Source organism: Garra rufa, chromosome 9 (genome assembly GCF_049309525.1).
Source record: "Garra rufa chromosome 9, GarRuf1.0, whole genome shotgun sequence".
Lineage (NCBI taxonomy): Eukaryota > Metazoa > Chordata > Actinopteri > Cypriniformes > Cyprinidae > Garra > Garra rufa.
In genome coordinates, this window is record NC_133369.1 from 41,376,706 (window position 1) to 41,395,232 (window position 18,527).

Consider the following 18,527-nt stretch of genomic DNA (forward strand, 5'->3'; position numbering starts at 1 on the left):
GGGAGCGTCACGTGTGTTTCAGTATGCGTGTAGTAAAAGCGCGTCTCCACCATTCATAGTATGAATTTCATACATACAGCTAGGCAAACGGAACATACCGGATTCATATTAAAACGGTCTTTTTACATTTCAGTTTTCACAGACACTAGTCCATATCGCGATTTGAATTAAGTGACAGACCATATTTGATTTATGAATCCAAAAAACGACGAATTTACGTGGCATTTCGCGCTATAGTAGATTCGGTTTTTATGAATGGAGGACGACGTGATCCCGTCTGTGTTTTGGCGGAGGAGACGTAAACGCGCGACCATATTCTATAGTCTTCGGTATACATCCGCGTTAAACTATCAAGGTGAAAGTCATCATATCTTGCGTAGTTTAGACCCAGCTCCCAACCCAATTTTGAGAATAGATTAACGGCGATATTTTTTTTATCGCCCGATAAAAGTCTCACGTTAACGCAGCACGTTAACGCCGATAACGATATATATAATCAGTCTGTGTGGAATTAATGTATACATTATACAAGTTTCACTTCTTGAATGGAATTAGTGAAGTAATTCAACTTTTTGAAGATATTCTAATTATATGACCGGCACCTGTAAATACCACACAAATACATTTAGCAAACTCCTATCTTTTGACTGATGTAATGCATTAGTTATGGATTTTATGTTGTCTTTTGCTGTTCAAGCAAAACAGTGATTTACTGCAGTCTCCTATTTTACCTCTAGACACCAGCTCCAGCTTTTTCCCCAGAATTCTAACCTTACAAATCTTGTTTAAATGTACAAAAAGCACATCGGTCATGGAGATCTGTGGAAATGTGCACCATCAATAATCAGTCTAATTGATGTACACAATGTGGACAGTTTGTCTTAGATTAATGCATCAATATCGTCATAGCCTCAATCATATACATGTTGTTTTGTGTAATGTTTAGAAAAGATAATATAAATATTTAGTTTACAATGACTGGTTGACATAGACAAATTGAATGCCTTTTACAGTGTACAACTCACTAAAGGATATATTCATCTCTTAGCAATCCAATATTTATGTTCGTTCCCTTCCTGTTCCATTTCCAGCTCAGTTCTCTAGAGAGTTTTGATTCTTGGAATTAATCACACATTTCTGTATATTGTATTTCTTTTGTCACCTCAAGTCTTTTTTCTTAAATAACGTTTTTTCTTAAAGAAGTGCATGCTGTTTTTTTATAGGCCACCGTCTGAAGAAGTGCTTTTTTTAAAACATGAGGAAAATCTTATGCTGACATCAGGTCAGCAAGACTTGTCTTCTCTATTGGATTTCATGATTAACATCCAAGGATTAGATATAACAGATGGTAATGATAAACAATCTTTCTGTAATTTTCTTTCTGTTCTTTACAGACTTTATTCATTTTCATTCGTTACTTTTAAGGACCCCAGTGCCTTTTTCTTCAGAGTTATCTCTAGATTTAATTGCTGACTTGATCCTCGGTTGTTCTCTTCTTTGAAACTCATCTCAAAGCTGTCATTGCAACAGGTCTGTAAACTCAACTCTGCTTGATAATAGGTTTATTTCACATGAAAAGAATTAAATTGCAGCTTTTTAGTTGTAGGAGATACTGAAAGTCTGTTATTGCACTGACCTTTGAAAAAGAATAAATAAACATAAAACACACACACACACACACACACACACACACACACACGCATGTTTATAATTCCTCTTTATGTTTTTGATTGCCAGAGGACAGTTAATGCTAATAACTTTATCCATTTGAATTTGAGCAAGACTCTAATCATTTTAATTGGGCACTTTATCTTAGTCACTGGTGTTTCTTTTGGGGCTTTCTCTGATTCAATTCAGGGCGTCAACATGAACATCGCACATAGCGTCACTGAACAGCATTGCCAGGGAACAAGTGAGAAGTGTGCATCAAAGTGAATAGAACGATAAAGATTAGCTGATGCTTTAAAAGGTCAGTGGCAAAGAAGTCAGCGTTGTTAGTTGAACTCATGAACTCTTAGAGATCAATGCATTGATCAGTGTTGATGCAAGTTAGGATGAAGCCACTTTAGGGTCCTTGTCCTCAACATGCACTCCCTGTACCTTGCTGTGTTCTTCAATAGTTGTTGTAAAATATGCTTCCCTCTCCAAAGAAGTTCTTGGCTACTGAATGAACTCTAAGGGCAGTATTTTGTCAATTTTGGCCTGTCTTTTCACTGGTTTCACTGGTTACGAAATTAAATGCTGTCTTTACTCTTATGGTTTTAGTTTGCTTGTTTGTAGTGTGTTATGTAACTTTTATTCGTTTTGATATCTCTTTGCAGTTTTTCTTGGTTTGCCATTTTTCTAGTACATTGCAATTGTCTTAATAAACAAACTGTGATAATGGTTATGTGTTTATGAAGTAAACTGTAAATAAAACAGGACCTCACACAGCCTCAAACACACACTCGCATTCATACACCGGATAAAACATCCTGCAGACATAACTCAAACACTGGTATTCTCACATCACCATCCAACCATTTTGTCTTTCTGCAAGAGCTTAAACTTTCCACACACTTTATACTTAAACTTGCGAGACAAGCACTCCTCATGACTGTCCATACACTGTTAGAAATACAGTTGAAGTCAAAAGTTTACATACACTTTGCAGAATCTGCAAAATGTTAATACTTTTTTATTAAACTAAGAGGGATCATACAAAATGCATGTTATTTTTTATTTAGTATTGACTTTATATGAAGATATTTCATATAAAAGAGGTTTACATGTAGTCCACAAGAGAAAATAATAGTTGAATGTATAAATGACCCTGTTCAAAAGTTTACATACACTTGATTCTTAATACTGTGTTGTTACCTGAATGATTTTTATTTTTTTTCATTTAGTGATAGTTGTTCATGAGTCCCTTGTTTGTCCTAAATAGTTAAAATGCCCGCTGTTTTTCAGAAAAATCCTTCAGGTTCCACAAATTATTTGGTTTTACAGCTTTTTGTGTATTTGAACCCCTTCCAACAATGACTGTATGATTTTGAGGTCCATCTTTCCACACTGAGGACAACTGAGAGCCAGAGGGTGAACATTTTTGGAATTTGAAGATCTGGGTAAATTTACTTTATTAAGTCTTCTTGGAAACATGTAAGTAATTAATGCTTGGTCTTTCCTTCTGAAGCATCAGTGAGCGTTTGAACCTTCTGTAATAGTTGCATATGAGTCCCTCAGTTGTCCTCAGTGTGAAAAGATGCATCTCAAAATCATACAGTCATTGTTGGAAAGGGTTCAAATACCCAAAAATGCTGAAAAACCAAATAATTTGTGCAACCTGATAGATTTTCTGAAGTTTAACGGTTCAGGACAAACAAGGCACTCATGAAACTATCGTTCAACTATCATTTAAACAAACACAGCTGTGGATCATTCAGGTAACAACACAGTATTAAAAATTAAGTGAATGTAAACTTTTGAACGGGGTCATTTTTATAAATTCAGCTATCATTTTCTCTTGTGGACATCTTTTATGTGAAATATCGTATTCAGGTCAGTACTAAATAAAAAATAACATGTATTTTGTATGATCCCTCTTATTTTGGTAAAATAACATTCTGCAAGGTGTATTTAAACTTTTGACTTCAACTGTAAAGGTGCAAACATTGTACAACATCTTGTCACTGGGGCAGTACCCTCAAAGCAACACCTTTGTACCTTCTTTACCCATGTATAGGGTCCACATTAGGCCATAGAAAATGGGCCAGCAAGTGTCCAGCATACATGAGAACTTCTTTATTACTGTTCAGAAAGCATCCTAAGATGCACCACATGAATTCGACTGAGGGAATGTCTAGAGTGAGCAGAGTCGTACTCTCGGCAAAAGTGGCTCCTTTGAAGAAAATCAAATCTAACATTTTGATTTGTTTTCGGTCATTTCATAATACTCATGTATCTCATATATTTCATTGTCCTAAAATATGGTAATAAAGAACAAGTCAGTGTGTTTATTTTTTTGACTTAGACTGTCTAAGTGGTCAGATGTAAGTGATCAAACCACATTTGTTTGTACCAAATCGAAAACTAATCTAGAAGCACAAATAAACATGTACACATATAGACATGTAGACGGGAGTCAATATGCTATTCAGGGGGCCCAAATGTCACCACAAGGATAGTAATACCTTGTGCGGACATATTTGGTGCTCATGAGGAAATAAGCTTATAAATCATACAGAATGAAGTTTTTGAGAATCTAAAAATGCCTGTAGTTTTGTGTGAGGTGTGTATTTAGATCAAAATACAGTTTGTACAGTATAAAAACCATTACGTCTTTGGAATGTCCACATAATGACAGAAATACCAGTGTGTGTGTGTATTTTTAGCTGAGAGGTTTTTAGTCTTTGTGTGTTGGGAATGGAAACCAGCAGCTGCCCATTGATGCTCGTCTTGTGTTTCTTGTGCAGTGAGAGCACTTCACTCGTTCTGCTCATTCACATTTGTTGTGTATTCTCTTCAGGGGGTGACATAATGTCTTTAACAAGAATAGTTTTCAAAACAAAACAAAAGTCCTTTTACAATCAACAGAAATGTCTACATGAAAAAAAACCTTGTACATAATTTGTGCAATCTTTCTGAAACTGTTTATGTAGTTGCCAAGTAAGACAGGACCAGCAATGACTGCAAATTACATACTCAGAAATGCTAGTACAATAAAACTTATACAATAGTACAATAAAAGTTGTAAAGAATAAATAAGCTTTCCATTGATGTATGGTTTGTTGGGATAGGACAATATTTGGCTACTATTTGAAAATCTGGAATCTGAGGGTTCAAAAAACTCAAAATATTGAGAATATCGCCTTTAAAGTTGTCCAAATGAAGTTCTTAGCCATGCATATTACTAATCAAAAAATAAGTTTTGATATATTTACTGTAGGAAATTAACAAAATGTCTTCCTGGAACATGATCTTTACTTAATATCCTAATGTTTTTTTTAAAGAAAAATCGATAACGTTGACCCATACAGTATATTGTTGGCTATTGCTACAAATATACCCGACTTATGACTGGTTTTGTTCTTCCAGGGTCTTATATGTGTTCTGAGTTTGCCACACCACAGAAAAGATGTGTTATTAACCACCCAGCCAAATTTTAATGATAACAAAAAATTAATTAATTTAAAAAAAAAATCTAAATCTTGAAAAAAAAAAGCATATTCTCTGCTATCAAACTTGTGTTGTTGGTGCTGAAACCATACCCACATGATTTCAGGCCTGCCTAATAAATCCTAAACACAAAAATGGTGAATAACTGTTTAACGGTCTAACTCCACAATGCAGTACTACATGGTTCATAGTCTTTGTAACATGTTTTCAGCAATACATTTCTAACTTTTGTGTTTAGAAACTTTTCTCTGAATTGCCTTTACTCTCACACACAAAAGATATACTGAAGAAGTTTATTAAATGTTGTAAAATTGCAAAGAGTTTAAAAGTTTAGAGAGACTCATTTATGCTGATTTATGGGAGTGGGGAGTCACAGCTGAGCGCTTTTGCTATTATTGCCATTGCTATAGTAACAGAAACTCCTCTGGCTGGTGGATGTTATGGAGTCCATTGAATATTTGAGTGAAAAAAATATATGGGTCATTGACGTATAAAGATTTTCAACAAGCCAATTGTAAAATACAAAAGTAGTTATATCTGTTGTAATTCTTCAGACATTAAGAATGTTGTGTTCACATAAATTCATATTAATTTTTTAAAAAGTCATTTTAGTATTTTTTTAATCTAGATGAATTGGCTGTAGCCTTAAAAAATGTCATGTGGTGTGACCATGATTTATATTAAAATTAATTCATTTCCTTAACATGCTTAACATTTTTTTAGATGTTCGCAATAATTAAAGTGTTTATAAACAACGCATTTGCATTTCTATTGAGTTTTTGTAAATAATGATCTCATATTTTTGTTCTATAATTTCAGAGTTGCCTTCTTAAATGTAGTTAGACTTGTTTGACTTGTAAATTTTAAAAATGCCATTCACTTAAGCATACTGTAGCAGTGATTCATATTTCAACCACAGAAATTATATCATTTTAATTTAATACAGTTATTGCTATAATTGGTCACACCACATGATGAGTGGTCGCTCCAAATGACACAAAGACCTTATATCATCAAAAATCTATGCAAAGACACGTGTGAAAAGTGCATCACATGGCATTTCTTTTGCCCCAATTATTTCTGAACGTTGCACAGTATTGGCCGAACAGGAGAGTAGATTAGATGTCGGTGGACTTGAACTTGTGTATTGACGTATTGTCATGGTTGAAACAAGATACCTTCTGATGTTCCTTTATGTTTATTTCATGCTATAACTAGTAAAGATAAAGAGATGATCGGTTCATGATCAGCCGCTTGAACTGAAGTGCTATAGCGATCTGGCAGGACACAATAAAGAGCCACAAAATGGTATTTGTTTGAATTTCTTAAAAAAAAAAAAAGAAAAAAGATAAATTTTGAACTCTAAGACTTTGTTTCAAACCAAAAGTAACCTGCTTTGTCTTTCATGTTTTCTAGGTTATTTTTTTCCAAATTTGAAAGACTTACATTTACATTTAGTCATTTAGCAGACACTTTTATTCAAAACGACTTACAAAGGAGGACAATGGAAGCAATCAAAATCAACAAAAGAGCAATAACATGCAATTGCTATGACAAGTCCCATTTAGCCTAACGCAGTACACGTATCAAGGTTTTTAAAATTATATAATAAAAAAAAGAAAATAGATTAAACAAGCAATAAGTAAATTAATAGAGATAGAATTCAACAAGAAAAGAGAAGCTAGTGTTAGTTTTTTTGTTTGTTTTTGTTTTTTTAAGAAAACAAGCAATACGTAAATTAATATAGAATAAGTCTAAAAGGGCAAGTTTTTTTTTTTTTTTTTTTTTTTTTTAGAATAGAATTAGAATAGAGGGTGCTAGAGTTAGATGGTCAAATAAAGATGGAAGAGATGTGCTTTTAGCAGATTCTTGAAGATGGCTGAGGACTCAGCTGTTCGGATTGAGTTGGGCAGGTCATTCCACCAGGAGGGTACATTTAATGTGAAAGTCCTTGAAAGTGATTTTGTGTCTCTTTGGGATGACACAATAATGCGCCGCTCACTTGCAGAACAAGCTTCTAGAGGGCACATAAGTCTGAAGTAATGAATTTAGGTAAAGGGGTGCAGAGCCAGTGGTGGTTTTGTAGGCAAACATTAATGCCTTGAATTTTATGCAACGTCCTATCTTTGAATGGATTTCAGCATAAAAGTCCCAAAATGGTAGTTTCTTGATGGTCGCACCACATGATATTTCATAAGATGGACGTTATCGGACAAAATTTGTTCGTATATTATGATGGAAATATAAATACAAACGATTGCAATTTTATACAGGATTACAAAACATTTTGGAAATCATGCCAAATAGTGCAGAAAATCAATCGGAATAAATTTAGGTAATTTCAAAGTGGTTTCCAAAACAGAAGTTATGCCCGGACAGTTGCACCACGTGATATTTTGACACTTTTAATATCAGAAAAATTACAAACAACTAATGTTTTTAGAAAAGTCAAAGTGAGTACATACATGGGAGAGGTACTTCTTATATATGGCATCTTTTTAATGCATTTAAACCAATTTTACCATATAGGCGGCTGCATATATGAAAAAAAAACACCTAACCCCAAAAAAATTCTAACAAAAGGTTTCTCAGCTGTTTTTTGTAGTATTAGGTGTCCTTAATAACATACTAAAAGTTTACCAAAGTTTGACCACTAGAAAGGTGTCATTTTCAAGATGGCGTCCAAGATGGGCAGAAAACCCTTAAAATATCCTAACTCCTTCATTATTTGACCTAGCCAAGTAATCTTGGTGTCTAACCCAATGTTTTCTGGGTCTATGAATCCATTGGACTCGTCTAAATTGCACAGACATGATTACATACTTATGGAATACATGATGTTGTGCGATTACTGTAAGGTTTTATCTTTGTTTGGGGTGAACCAGAGTTTTAAACGATTTAGCCTATGTCATGTAACTCCTACTCAGTACATGTTTTTGGACACATACAGCTCTTTTTTTTCTTCTAAAACACAGACTTGACATTCAATGTAAAAGTTACTGCACCCAAAAGTTCCTTAAATTGGAGCTGTATAACTTTGATCATAAAAAAAAAACTCTGAATTAGTCCGAACAGAGGCCTGTGTGTGAACCCTCTAAATGGTCACTTATTTCAAGTTGCTTTAATACAGTATATAATTGTACTTGTAATCACTTTCAGGTGCATCTCAATAAATTAGAATGTTGTGGAAAAGTTCATTCATTTCAGTAATTCAACTTAAATTGTGAAACTTGTCTATTAAATAAATTCACTGCACACAGAGTGAACTAGTTTAAGTCTTTGGTTCTTTTAATTGTGATGATTTGCCTCACATTTAACAAAAACCCACCAATTCACTCTCTCAACAAATTAGAATACTTCATAAGACTAATAAAAAAAAACTTTTTAGTGAATTGTTGGCCTTCTGGAAAGTATGTCCATTTACTGTATATGTACTCAATACTTCTTTTGCTTTAATTACTGCCTCAATTCAGCGTGGCATGGAAGTGATCAGTCTGTGGCACTGCTGAGGTGGTATGGAAGCCCAGGTTTCTTTGACAGTGGCCTTCAGCTCATCTGCATTTTTTGGTCTCTTGTTTCTCGTTTTCCTCTTGACAATACCCCAGAGATTCTCTATGGGGTTCAGGTCTGGTGAGTTTGCTGGCCAGTCAAGCACACCAACACCATGGTCATTTCACCAACTTTTGGTGCTTTTGACAGTGTGGACAGGTACCAAATCCTGTTGGAAAATGAAATCAGCATCTTTAAAAAGCTGGTCAGCAGAAGAAAGCATGAAGTGCTCTAAAATTTCTTGGTAAAAGGGTGCAGTGACTTGGTTTTCAAAAAAATACAGTGGACCAACACCAGCAGATGACTTTGCACCCCAAATCATCACAGACTTAACACTGGACTTCAAGCAACTTGGGCTATGAGCTTCTCCACCCTTCCTCCGGACTCCAGGACCTTGCTCTCATCTGAAAAGAGGACTTTGGACCACTGGGCAACAGTTCATTTCTTCTTCTCCTTGGCCCAGGTAAGACGACTCTGATGTTGTCTGTGGTTCAGGAGTGGCTTAACAAGAGGAATATGTCAACTGTAGCCAAATTCCTTGACACGTCTGTGTGTGGTGGCTCTTGGTGCTTTGCCGCAAGTCCAGTCTATTCCTTGTGAAATTCACCCAAATTCTTGAATCAATTTTGCTTGACAAGCCTCTCAAGGCTGCGGTTCTCTCGGTTGGTTGTGCATCTTTTTCTTCCACACTTTTTCCTTCCACTTAACTTTCTGTTAACATGCTTGGATACAGCACTCTGTGAACAGCCAGTTTCTTTGGCAATGAATGTTTGTGGCTTACCCTCCTTGTGAAGGGTGTCAATGATTGTCTTCTGGACAACTTTCAGATCAACAGTCTTCCCCATGATTGTGTAGCTTAGTGAACCAAACTAAGAGACCATTTTGAAGACTCAGAAAACCTTTGCAGGTGTTTTGAGTTGATTAGCTGATTTGCAAGTCAGCGTATTCTAATTTGTTGAGATAGTGAATTGGTGGGTTTTTGTTAAATGTGAGCCAAATCATCACGATTAAAAGAACCAAAGACTTAAACTACTTCAGTCTGTGTGAAATGAATTTATTTAAAGGGGTCATCAGATGCAAAACTAACTTTTAGATTTTGTTTGAACATTAATGTGTGTTGGCAGTTTGTGTACACAACCACCCTACAATGATAAAAATCCACCCAGTGGTATTTTTTTAATCTTTAAAAGTAATATCCCCTTTTTAAAATTGGGTCATTCTCAGCTTCTTGTCGTTGTGACGGAACACCAACAGAGGCCACTCCCACGATAGTAGATTGACATGAGCGTCTTACCTTAGCCCCGCCCTCACCGAGCTGAAACAGTCTGACTCCGATCGCCATTGTGTGAATCAGGTGCAGAGGAAGACTCTAATTGAGCGATTGAGGTGTTCTGTTGTTGGATGTAATAATGAACATAGCAGTAGTCATTTGCTCCCAACATCTGAGCTGCTTAAGAGGTAGAGGACAACGTTACTTTCGTTTTTAAAAGGAAAGCGCCGATCCCGATCTACATATGCGTCTCTGTTCGTGTGAATCTTAATAATGTGCTCGTTGGCAAGTTTTGCCGATAAACACGGCTAAATGCAGCTAAACGCGGCTAAAGTAAACATTACAGCTCCTAATCCCTCAGCAGAGAGGGGTGGGGCGAGCAGAGCTCATTTGCATTTAAAGGGCCCATGCGATAAAATGAGCTGATATTTTGCAGAGCTGATTTTGACAAGGTAAAAGGGTGTTTTTTTACACTACTATTGAGAATTTTTAACCAAAGTATATTACAGACTTTTCATTAAGACCCTAAAGAATCATATGAACTTGTGGAAAATGGGCATCCGATGACTCCTTTAATACACAAGCTTCACAATTTGAGTTGAATTACTGAAATAAATTAACTTTTCCACAACATTTTAATTTAGATATTTATATTTTAATTTTATAATTTACCTGTATCTATCATGCAAATATGCTAATTAAAATATTACATGGCCAAAACATGTATCAGGCACCAGTATTCATGGTCTAAGAGGAATACAAAGGAGTAATGGTCATTTTAAGGACCTGACGGCCGCCATTTTGAAAATGGGGCCTTTCTTGGAGTCAAACTTTGGTAAACTTTTAGTATGTTTTTAAGTACATCTGATACTACTGTAAACCACTGAGAAACCTTTTGTTAGAATTTTTTTGGGGTCAAACCATATTTGCAGCTGACTAATACTGAAAAAATGCAATCGGACAGAAAATGTAGGTGTCACGTCATTGACCCATATATACAGTCAAGCCCGAAATTATTCATACCCCTGGCAAATTCTGACTTAAAGTTACTTTTATTCAACCAGCAGGTTTTTTTTTTTGTTTGTTTGTTTGTTTTTACCGGAAACGATACAGGCTTCTCCCAAAAGAAAATAAGACGATGTACAAGAGGCATGATTGTGGGAAAAAATATTTCTCAGCTTTTATTTACATTTGAACAAAAAGTGGCATGTCCAAAATTATTCATACCCTTTTCAATAATCAATAGAAAAGCCTTTATTGACTATTACAGCAATCAAACGCTTCCTATAATTGCTGACCAGCTTTTTGCATGACTCCACTGGTAAAAATACAAGACGTTTCACACTGTGAAAAATCACCATTCTTATCACTGGTATTTCACTGGTATTATTCATCTTTAGCGATGAGCTCCAACTCTTTCAGGTTGGAGGGTCTCCTTGCCATCACCCTGATCTTTAGCTCCCTCCACAGATTCTCAATTGGATTTAAGTCAGGACTCTGACTGGGCCACTGCAAAACGTTAATGTTTTTGTCTGCTAACCATTTCTTCACCACTTTTGCTGTGTGTTTTGGGTCGTTGTCATGCTAAAAAGTCCACCGGTGTCCATGGCCAAATTTTCTGCAGACTGCCTGATGTTGTTGTTGAGAATTTTGATGTATTGCTCCTTTTTCATGGTGCCGTTTACTGTGATTAGGTTCCCTGGTCCACCGGCTAAAAAAACCCCCAAAACATTAGGTTCACACCACCATGTTTGACAGTGGGGATGGTGTTTTTAGGGTTGAAGGCTTCTCCTTTTTTATGCCAAATGAAGGCTACATCATTGTGGCCAAACAATTTAATTTTTGTTTCTGTTTGACTATCTGCCTTGAGATGTTGCCACCAGCAGAGCCCAGATTCATCAGGATGGCCTTGGTGGTGATTCCTGGATTGCTTTTTACCTCTCTCACTATCCTCCTGGCCAGCACAGGTGTCACTTTTGGTTTCCGACCACGTCCTCTGAGATTTTTCACAGTGTGAAACGTCTTGTATTTTTTTAATAATACTTTGCACTGTAGCCACTGGAACTTCAAAACATTTAGATATGGTCTTATAGCCCTTTCCTGACTTGTGAGCAGCCACAATGCGCAGCCGCAGGTCCTCAGTGAGCTCCTTTGTCTTAGCCATGACTGTCCACAAACCAACAGCAGAGAGCTTCTGTTTTTCACCTGTTGAGTTGATTAAAACAGCTGTTCCCAATGAATCAGGGTAATTAGGATGCTTTAAAACAGCTTGGACTATTTGGAATGGTATAGAACTTTGGATTTTCCCATAGACTGGGACAGTTTGCAAAGGGTATAAATAATTTGGACATGCCACTTTCTGTTCAAATGTAAATAAAAAGCAGAGAAATATTTTTTCCCACAATGATGCCTTTTGTACATCGTCTTATTATCTTTTAGGAGATGCCTGTGTCATTTCCGGTCAAAAAAAAAAACTTGTTGGTTGAATAAAAGAAACTTTAAGTCAGTATTAGCCAGGGGTGTGAATAATTTCGGGCTTGACTGTATATTTTTCATATTTGGGGGTCCTTGTCATAAAAGGTGTGAAAGCCCCAAGTGTAGGGCACTGCTGTACTCAGTCTGTGTCGTTGAATGTGTCAGTAAAGATATCTACTGCCGATTCCTCAGGTGATGTGGGCTCTCTGTTGTTAAACATCAGATAACGGTCATATGTAGGGGAGCAGTTCACATACACATCTTGTTGAGTCTTTGTCTGTGGATTCACACTACACAACCACACGCACACAATCACAGTCTCATCTGAGAGATGAAGGGTGTCGTGCGATTGTCTGTCTGCGAGGGGACGTCTGCAGTCTTGTCAGTGTCATTAAGCCTGCGGCTGCTGCTCAGCACCTCAGGGAAAGCCTTATTAAGCTGCTCCCTGCGGATACAGCCCTACAGGAGCTGTCTGTCTACCCACGAGCCCCAGCGTGACTGCGGCTCACAGGCGTCTAGCACACAGGTGGAGGATTGAGACCAGCCCCCAGAGGATGCAAACGGCTGTGACTGTTTAAAGACTGTTTAGAGACGCACATATATCACTCCTTTAGTAGACATGGTATCTGTGAGTGTGTAAGTGCTGAGTTGACTGCCTGCTGTGACTGACACTGAGTGACAATGGCACCTGGTACACAACAAAAAGATCTGCTCCCTACCCCCCAACACACACTCACCCAAACACACACACAAAGAATTTCTAATGGCTGTCTGACTCTCATACTCTTTTTCCAGCAATATTCTGCCTGTTCTGATGCTGGTGTAATTTCAGATTTTCGACTGTCTTTGAAATGTAGTTCAAATGTACTGGAAGCATTTATAGTAAACTAAAATATAAATGTCATTTCTATTGACATTTAATTTCTTCTTAGTATATTTGTAATTACACATTTGTAATGATGATGCTGCAGTTTAGTACATTTAAAATTCAAAAGAATGTCAACGTGTACTATTACTATTAATACTGTTATTACATCGTTTGCAATCAGTCCTGTTTTGCATGTGATATAGTAAAATGCATAAAATTACACAAAAATATTCCATATTGGATGGATTTTTGCTAGATTTATTGCAGTGCACTATGGTTTATCTGTAAATAATCCATGCAATTCACCCTTCGCTGAGAGTTTGATTGACAAGCAGTCTGACCAATCTTAACACCGAATCTGCCAGACAGGAGGGTAGATTACCTTGGTGGACTTGAACTTGAAAAATAGTGTGTATTGATGTCTTTCTAAAGGTGAAACCAAATACTTTCTGAGATTCATTTAAGTTTATTTCATGTTATAACTAGTAAAGAGGAAGAGATGATCGCTTCATCTTGGTTACCTTCAAGTATGAAAACAGGAAAATAAAGCAAAAACCTGGATATTTTAGACCAGCGGTTCCCAATTCCAGTCCTCGCGACCCACCGCTCTGCACATTTTGTGTGTTTCACGCATCGCTTCTGACGTTTGTTCTATTCCAACGTTACTGCCCTTCGAAGTGGACATCACAGGATATTCCGCCATTATTCATTAGTTCGAAGCGAGCGTATGTGTTCCATTTGAAGGTCATTAAAGTGTGCGAGACGTAAATTTTAAATTCATTTATTTACAGTTGCACTTATGTCACACTTCTCTAGTAAGTTTCATCTGTGTGTGAAGACGCTACATGCGGTGGCATAGCGCAAATATGTGAATGAATGTTTCGAAGTATAGTAAACAGATTTCCCCCGCTTAGGGAGCAGGGTGCAATGAACACTTTGCAGGGACCATGTCAATCGGATCGCAGTTCCTGCACGGACCTCACTTCTAATGAGCTGGTTATCTGAATCAGGTGTGTTAACTAAGAGAGACATGCAAAATGTGCAGAGCGGTGGGGCGCGAGGACTGGAATTGGGAACCGCTGTTTTAGACAATATAGAAATCCTGGCCAGAACGTGCCCCAAGAAAATAGCAAATATGGTCACCGTCCATAATGTATTATTCAAATGTGTGGCATGAGAGCGAAATTGCAAAAATTCTGCTTTAAATTTTGACCAAAGTAAGGTATCTCAGAAGTTATTATGATGCAACCTTTTAGAACAGCCTTTTTCATACAATGCCTAAAATTGCTGTCTCACTAGGTATTGCAACAAAACATATATCATAATATGTACATTGTTATATTACTTAGGGATGCACTGAAATGAACATTTTTGTCCAAAGCTGAACAAAACTAAACACTGGGCCGAAGGCCGATTACCGAACATGGTTTTTCATGTTTTTTTTTTTTTGTGTGTATTTTTTTATGTATTTTGCCTAAAAAAATTCACCATTGCATAAATTAAATTGCCAAAATGTGCTTTTTACAGTTTTGTCTTGCTTTTCAAAGAAAAAAAATCAATTACAAAACAACAATTTAAAAATATTTATTTAACACTGAACATTTTTAACATTGCAGTAGACATTATAGTCTACCAACAAACCACAATTTAACTTAAAATGAGTAAAGTTAGTAAAATAATTTTCTTTGGCCATTTTTAAGACCCCCTTCTTGAATCAGATGTGTTTTTTAATGTACAAATAACTGCAGCCTTGCTGAGCAAAGGAGAATATTATAATAAATGTATTAATAGAGCTGTTTTAATGATTGTTAGCATTATTTGTGTCTTTTTTTTTTTTACAGAACAACAGTAAAATTACAACACTAACATTTATGAAAGTTGAAACCCACAAGAAGTCCTCAGTACTACTTTTTGCTGACAGCAGCAGATTTATGAATGATTCTCATCATGCAGATTTTCCTCGCACTTTGGACTTTGAACCCTGTCTAACAAGCTCCTGCAGAACTGTCAGAATAAATACTAATAATTTGTGCGTGTATTAGACAACATAATGCTCTGTAGTTTGTTTACTAATGGTTTAAGGCCATTTCGTGATTTCAGTCATCATACAGTAACCAGCCAACCACCCCTTTCTCTTCTCATCGAAGACATGCGATGCGATACTAAACAGTTTCTCGCATTTTTGCTATTTTCAGCTGAATAATTTTGGTTGCCGAACATTCGGTGCATCCCTCATCAGAAGTTTTAGAACAGCCTTTTTTCTTATGAGTACAGTGCCTATAATGCCTAAAATTGCTGTCTAGGTAGAAAACTTACTAGGTATTGCAACAAAACATATATCATACACTGCAAAAAACGCTTTTCTTACTTAGATTTTTTGTCTCGTTTCCAGCCAAAATATCTAAAAATTCTTAAATCAAGAAGGATTTTCTAGACGAGTAAAAATTATTGTCTTGTTTTCAGTAAAAACAAATCAAAATTAAGTGTGTTTTTGATTGGAAACAAGCAAAATAATCTACCAATGGGGTAAGAAAAATAATCTTGTTTTCTGTTTAAAATAATATTTTTTTTTCTTAAAACACTTAATTTTGACATGTTTTTTCTGAAAACAAGACAATAATTTTCACTTGTTTAGAAAATCTTTCTTGATTTAAGAATTTTTAGATAATTTGGCTGGAAACAAGACAAAGATTTTAATTAAGAAAAGCATTTTTTGCAGTGTAATATGTGACCCTGGACCACAAAACCAGTCTTAAGTCGCTGGGGTATATTAGTAGCAATAGCCAAAAATACATTGTATGGGTCAAAATTATTAATTTTTCTTTTATGCCAAAAATCATTAGGAAATTAAGCAAAGATCATGTTTCATGTAGATTTTTTGCAAAATTCCTACTGTAAATATATCAAAATGTAATTTTTGATTAGTAATATGCATTGTTAAGAACTTAATTTGGAGAACTTTAAAGGTGATTTTCTCAGTATTTTGATTTTTTTGCACCCTCAGATTCCAGATTTTCAAAAAGATGTATCTCAGCCAAATATTGTCCTATCCTAACAAACAATACACCAATAGAAAGCTTATTTATTGAGCTTTCATATGATGTATACATCTCAGTTTTGTAAAATTTAACCTTATGACTGGTTTTGTGGTCCAGGGTCACATATATACATTGTTATATTCTTTATATTATTACAAACAACATCTGTTTCATTTTTTTTAACAGATTCATCTAAAGAATCATCCAAGGAGAAAAAGGAGAAAGACTCTGGTAAAGAGAAGGAGCCTAAGGTGTCATCAAAAGAGTCTAAAAAAGAGTCGTCAAAGGAATCCTCGAAAGAGTCCAAAAGAGAGTCTACTAAAGAATCAAAGGAGCCCTCAGCCAGAGAGAAGGAGTCATCAAAGGAGTCTGGGAAGGAGAAGACAAAGGTGTCCAGGAAGTCCTCAGTGAAGGTCAAAGAGAAGAAATCAGAGGCAGGAGACAGCTGAATCCATTCACAGCTGCTGCTCTGATACAATTCTTTGGCTTGTTATTAGTCGGTTTGTCTGTGTAAAGGTTAATACCTCATCCTGATGTTTTCGCAGTAATTCTAGAGTTGCTAGCATCAAAAAGTGCATGTTTTCACCCTCTTCGAGGGCAAGTGGACATGTAGGAGGGGTTTATATTTAAACTCAGCTGTCTGCCACTGCAGCATGTAGTCTGTGTGTCCATCATCTCCTGTTTCTCAGTAAGCCACCTGCGCAGCCCGGCGTGACGTCTGATCACGGGCACCACGCCCCACTGAGATGGCTAAAAATAACCACACCACCTTATCTCTGCTGTCTGTCTCACTATCTGTTCGTGTCACATTTAGATTTCAAAGCGCTTTTTAAATTCCAGTCTGATTTCTGAATTTGAATTGAGGTAAACAGAATTCATAATTGGAATTCTTTAAGAAAGTATAACTAAAATAGAATTAATTCATACGGACGTGTAGTTTTATTTCTCAGGATGAAAGACCCAGACATCAACTCTTGAATTAACTCTTCAATTCTTAAATTCTGAATTTTGCACAACACCTTTTAGTTTCTTATGAACACATACATACACACATACTGTCTCATTCATAACTATATAGAGAATCCAAGGCCATAGCAATGGATAATCATGTACAGACTATTTTTATAGTTTTCAGATACACGTGGTGTAAAAAAAGTAGTATTGTAGATCAGTTTGTCTTGTTTATGTTCCTTATCTGTAGAAATTGTTTACATAAAATGTGTAAAAAGAATGTCAAAATAATCTACACACTGCAAAAATGCTTTTCTTACTTAGATTTTTTGTCTTGTTTCCAGCCAAAATATCTAAAAATTCTTATATCAAGAAGGATTTTCTTAACGAGTAAAAATGTCTTGTTTTCAGAAATACTAGTCAAAATTAAGTGCGTTTTTGCTTGAAACAAACGAAATAATCTGCCAATGGGGTAAGCAAAATAATCTTGTTTTCTGTTGGAAATAAGATTTTTTATCTTACACCACTGTTAGATTATTTTGCTTGTTCTAAGCAAAAACTTAACTTGTTTTTTTTTCTGAAAATCCTTGATTTTAGAATTTTTAGATATTTGGGCTGGAAGCTAGACTAAAAATCGAAATAGGAAAAGCATTTTTTGCAGTGCATTTACATTGTAAGAGGCATCTGAAACATTCATTATACAAAAATACTACATTGTTACATTTTATATCAAGATTTTTATTAGTTGTACCTTTATTATTAATATTATTATTATTATTAAGTTCCAGTTGTTGAATCGAAATTATACTCATACTAATGTTTGTTATATAGATTTTATTGTGATCTTATGGTACCAGCTATGTAAGGAAACATTTCCCTTTAAACCTGAAACATTAGAGAGATCAGCCTCTCTCTGTAAATCAATTACACTGTCAAATGAGGCAATAAAAATGTCACTCAATAATATACTTAATATTAAAATGTACAAATGCTCCAGTGAGATGGTAAACTCTTTTGTGGGTGTGGGTGTGTGTGGACCCAGATTAGATGTTTAATGGAGTTTTCTGTGGTTTTACATGCATTGTTTCTGTATTATGTTGCCTCATTTTGGCAACTTGATAGGGCCATTTGTCTAGATAATAATGTCTCCCCTCCATACAAAATCATCAGCTCCTTACAGTGCTGATCTGTGCAGCTATTAGTGGGAAGAAATGAGTCATAT

At 35.8% G+C, this 18,527-nt stretch overlaps 1 protein-coding gene across 2 annotated transcripts in view; it reads left to right on the plus strand.

Annotated features, from left to right (window-relative positions):
- bbs9 (Bardet-Biedl syndrome 9) overlaps positions 1–18,301 on the plus strand; it is a 192,547-nt gene extending 174,246 nt beyond the window's left edge. For both annotated transcript variants that reach the window (XM_073846720.1, XM_073846721.1), the window contains one exon: positions 16,541–18,301. In XM_073846720.1, coding sequence (XP_073702821.1) covers positions 16,541–16,803 — 263 coding nt within the window. In that variant the 3' untranslated portion in view covers positions 16,804–18,301. The remainder of the gene's footprint in view (positions 1–16,540) is intronic.
- Positions 18,302–18,527: the final 226 nt, after the last annotated feature.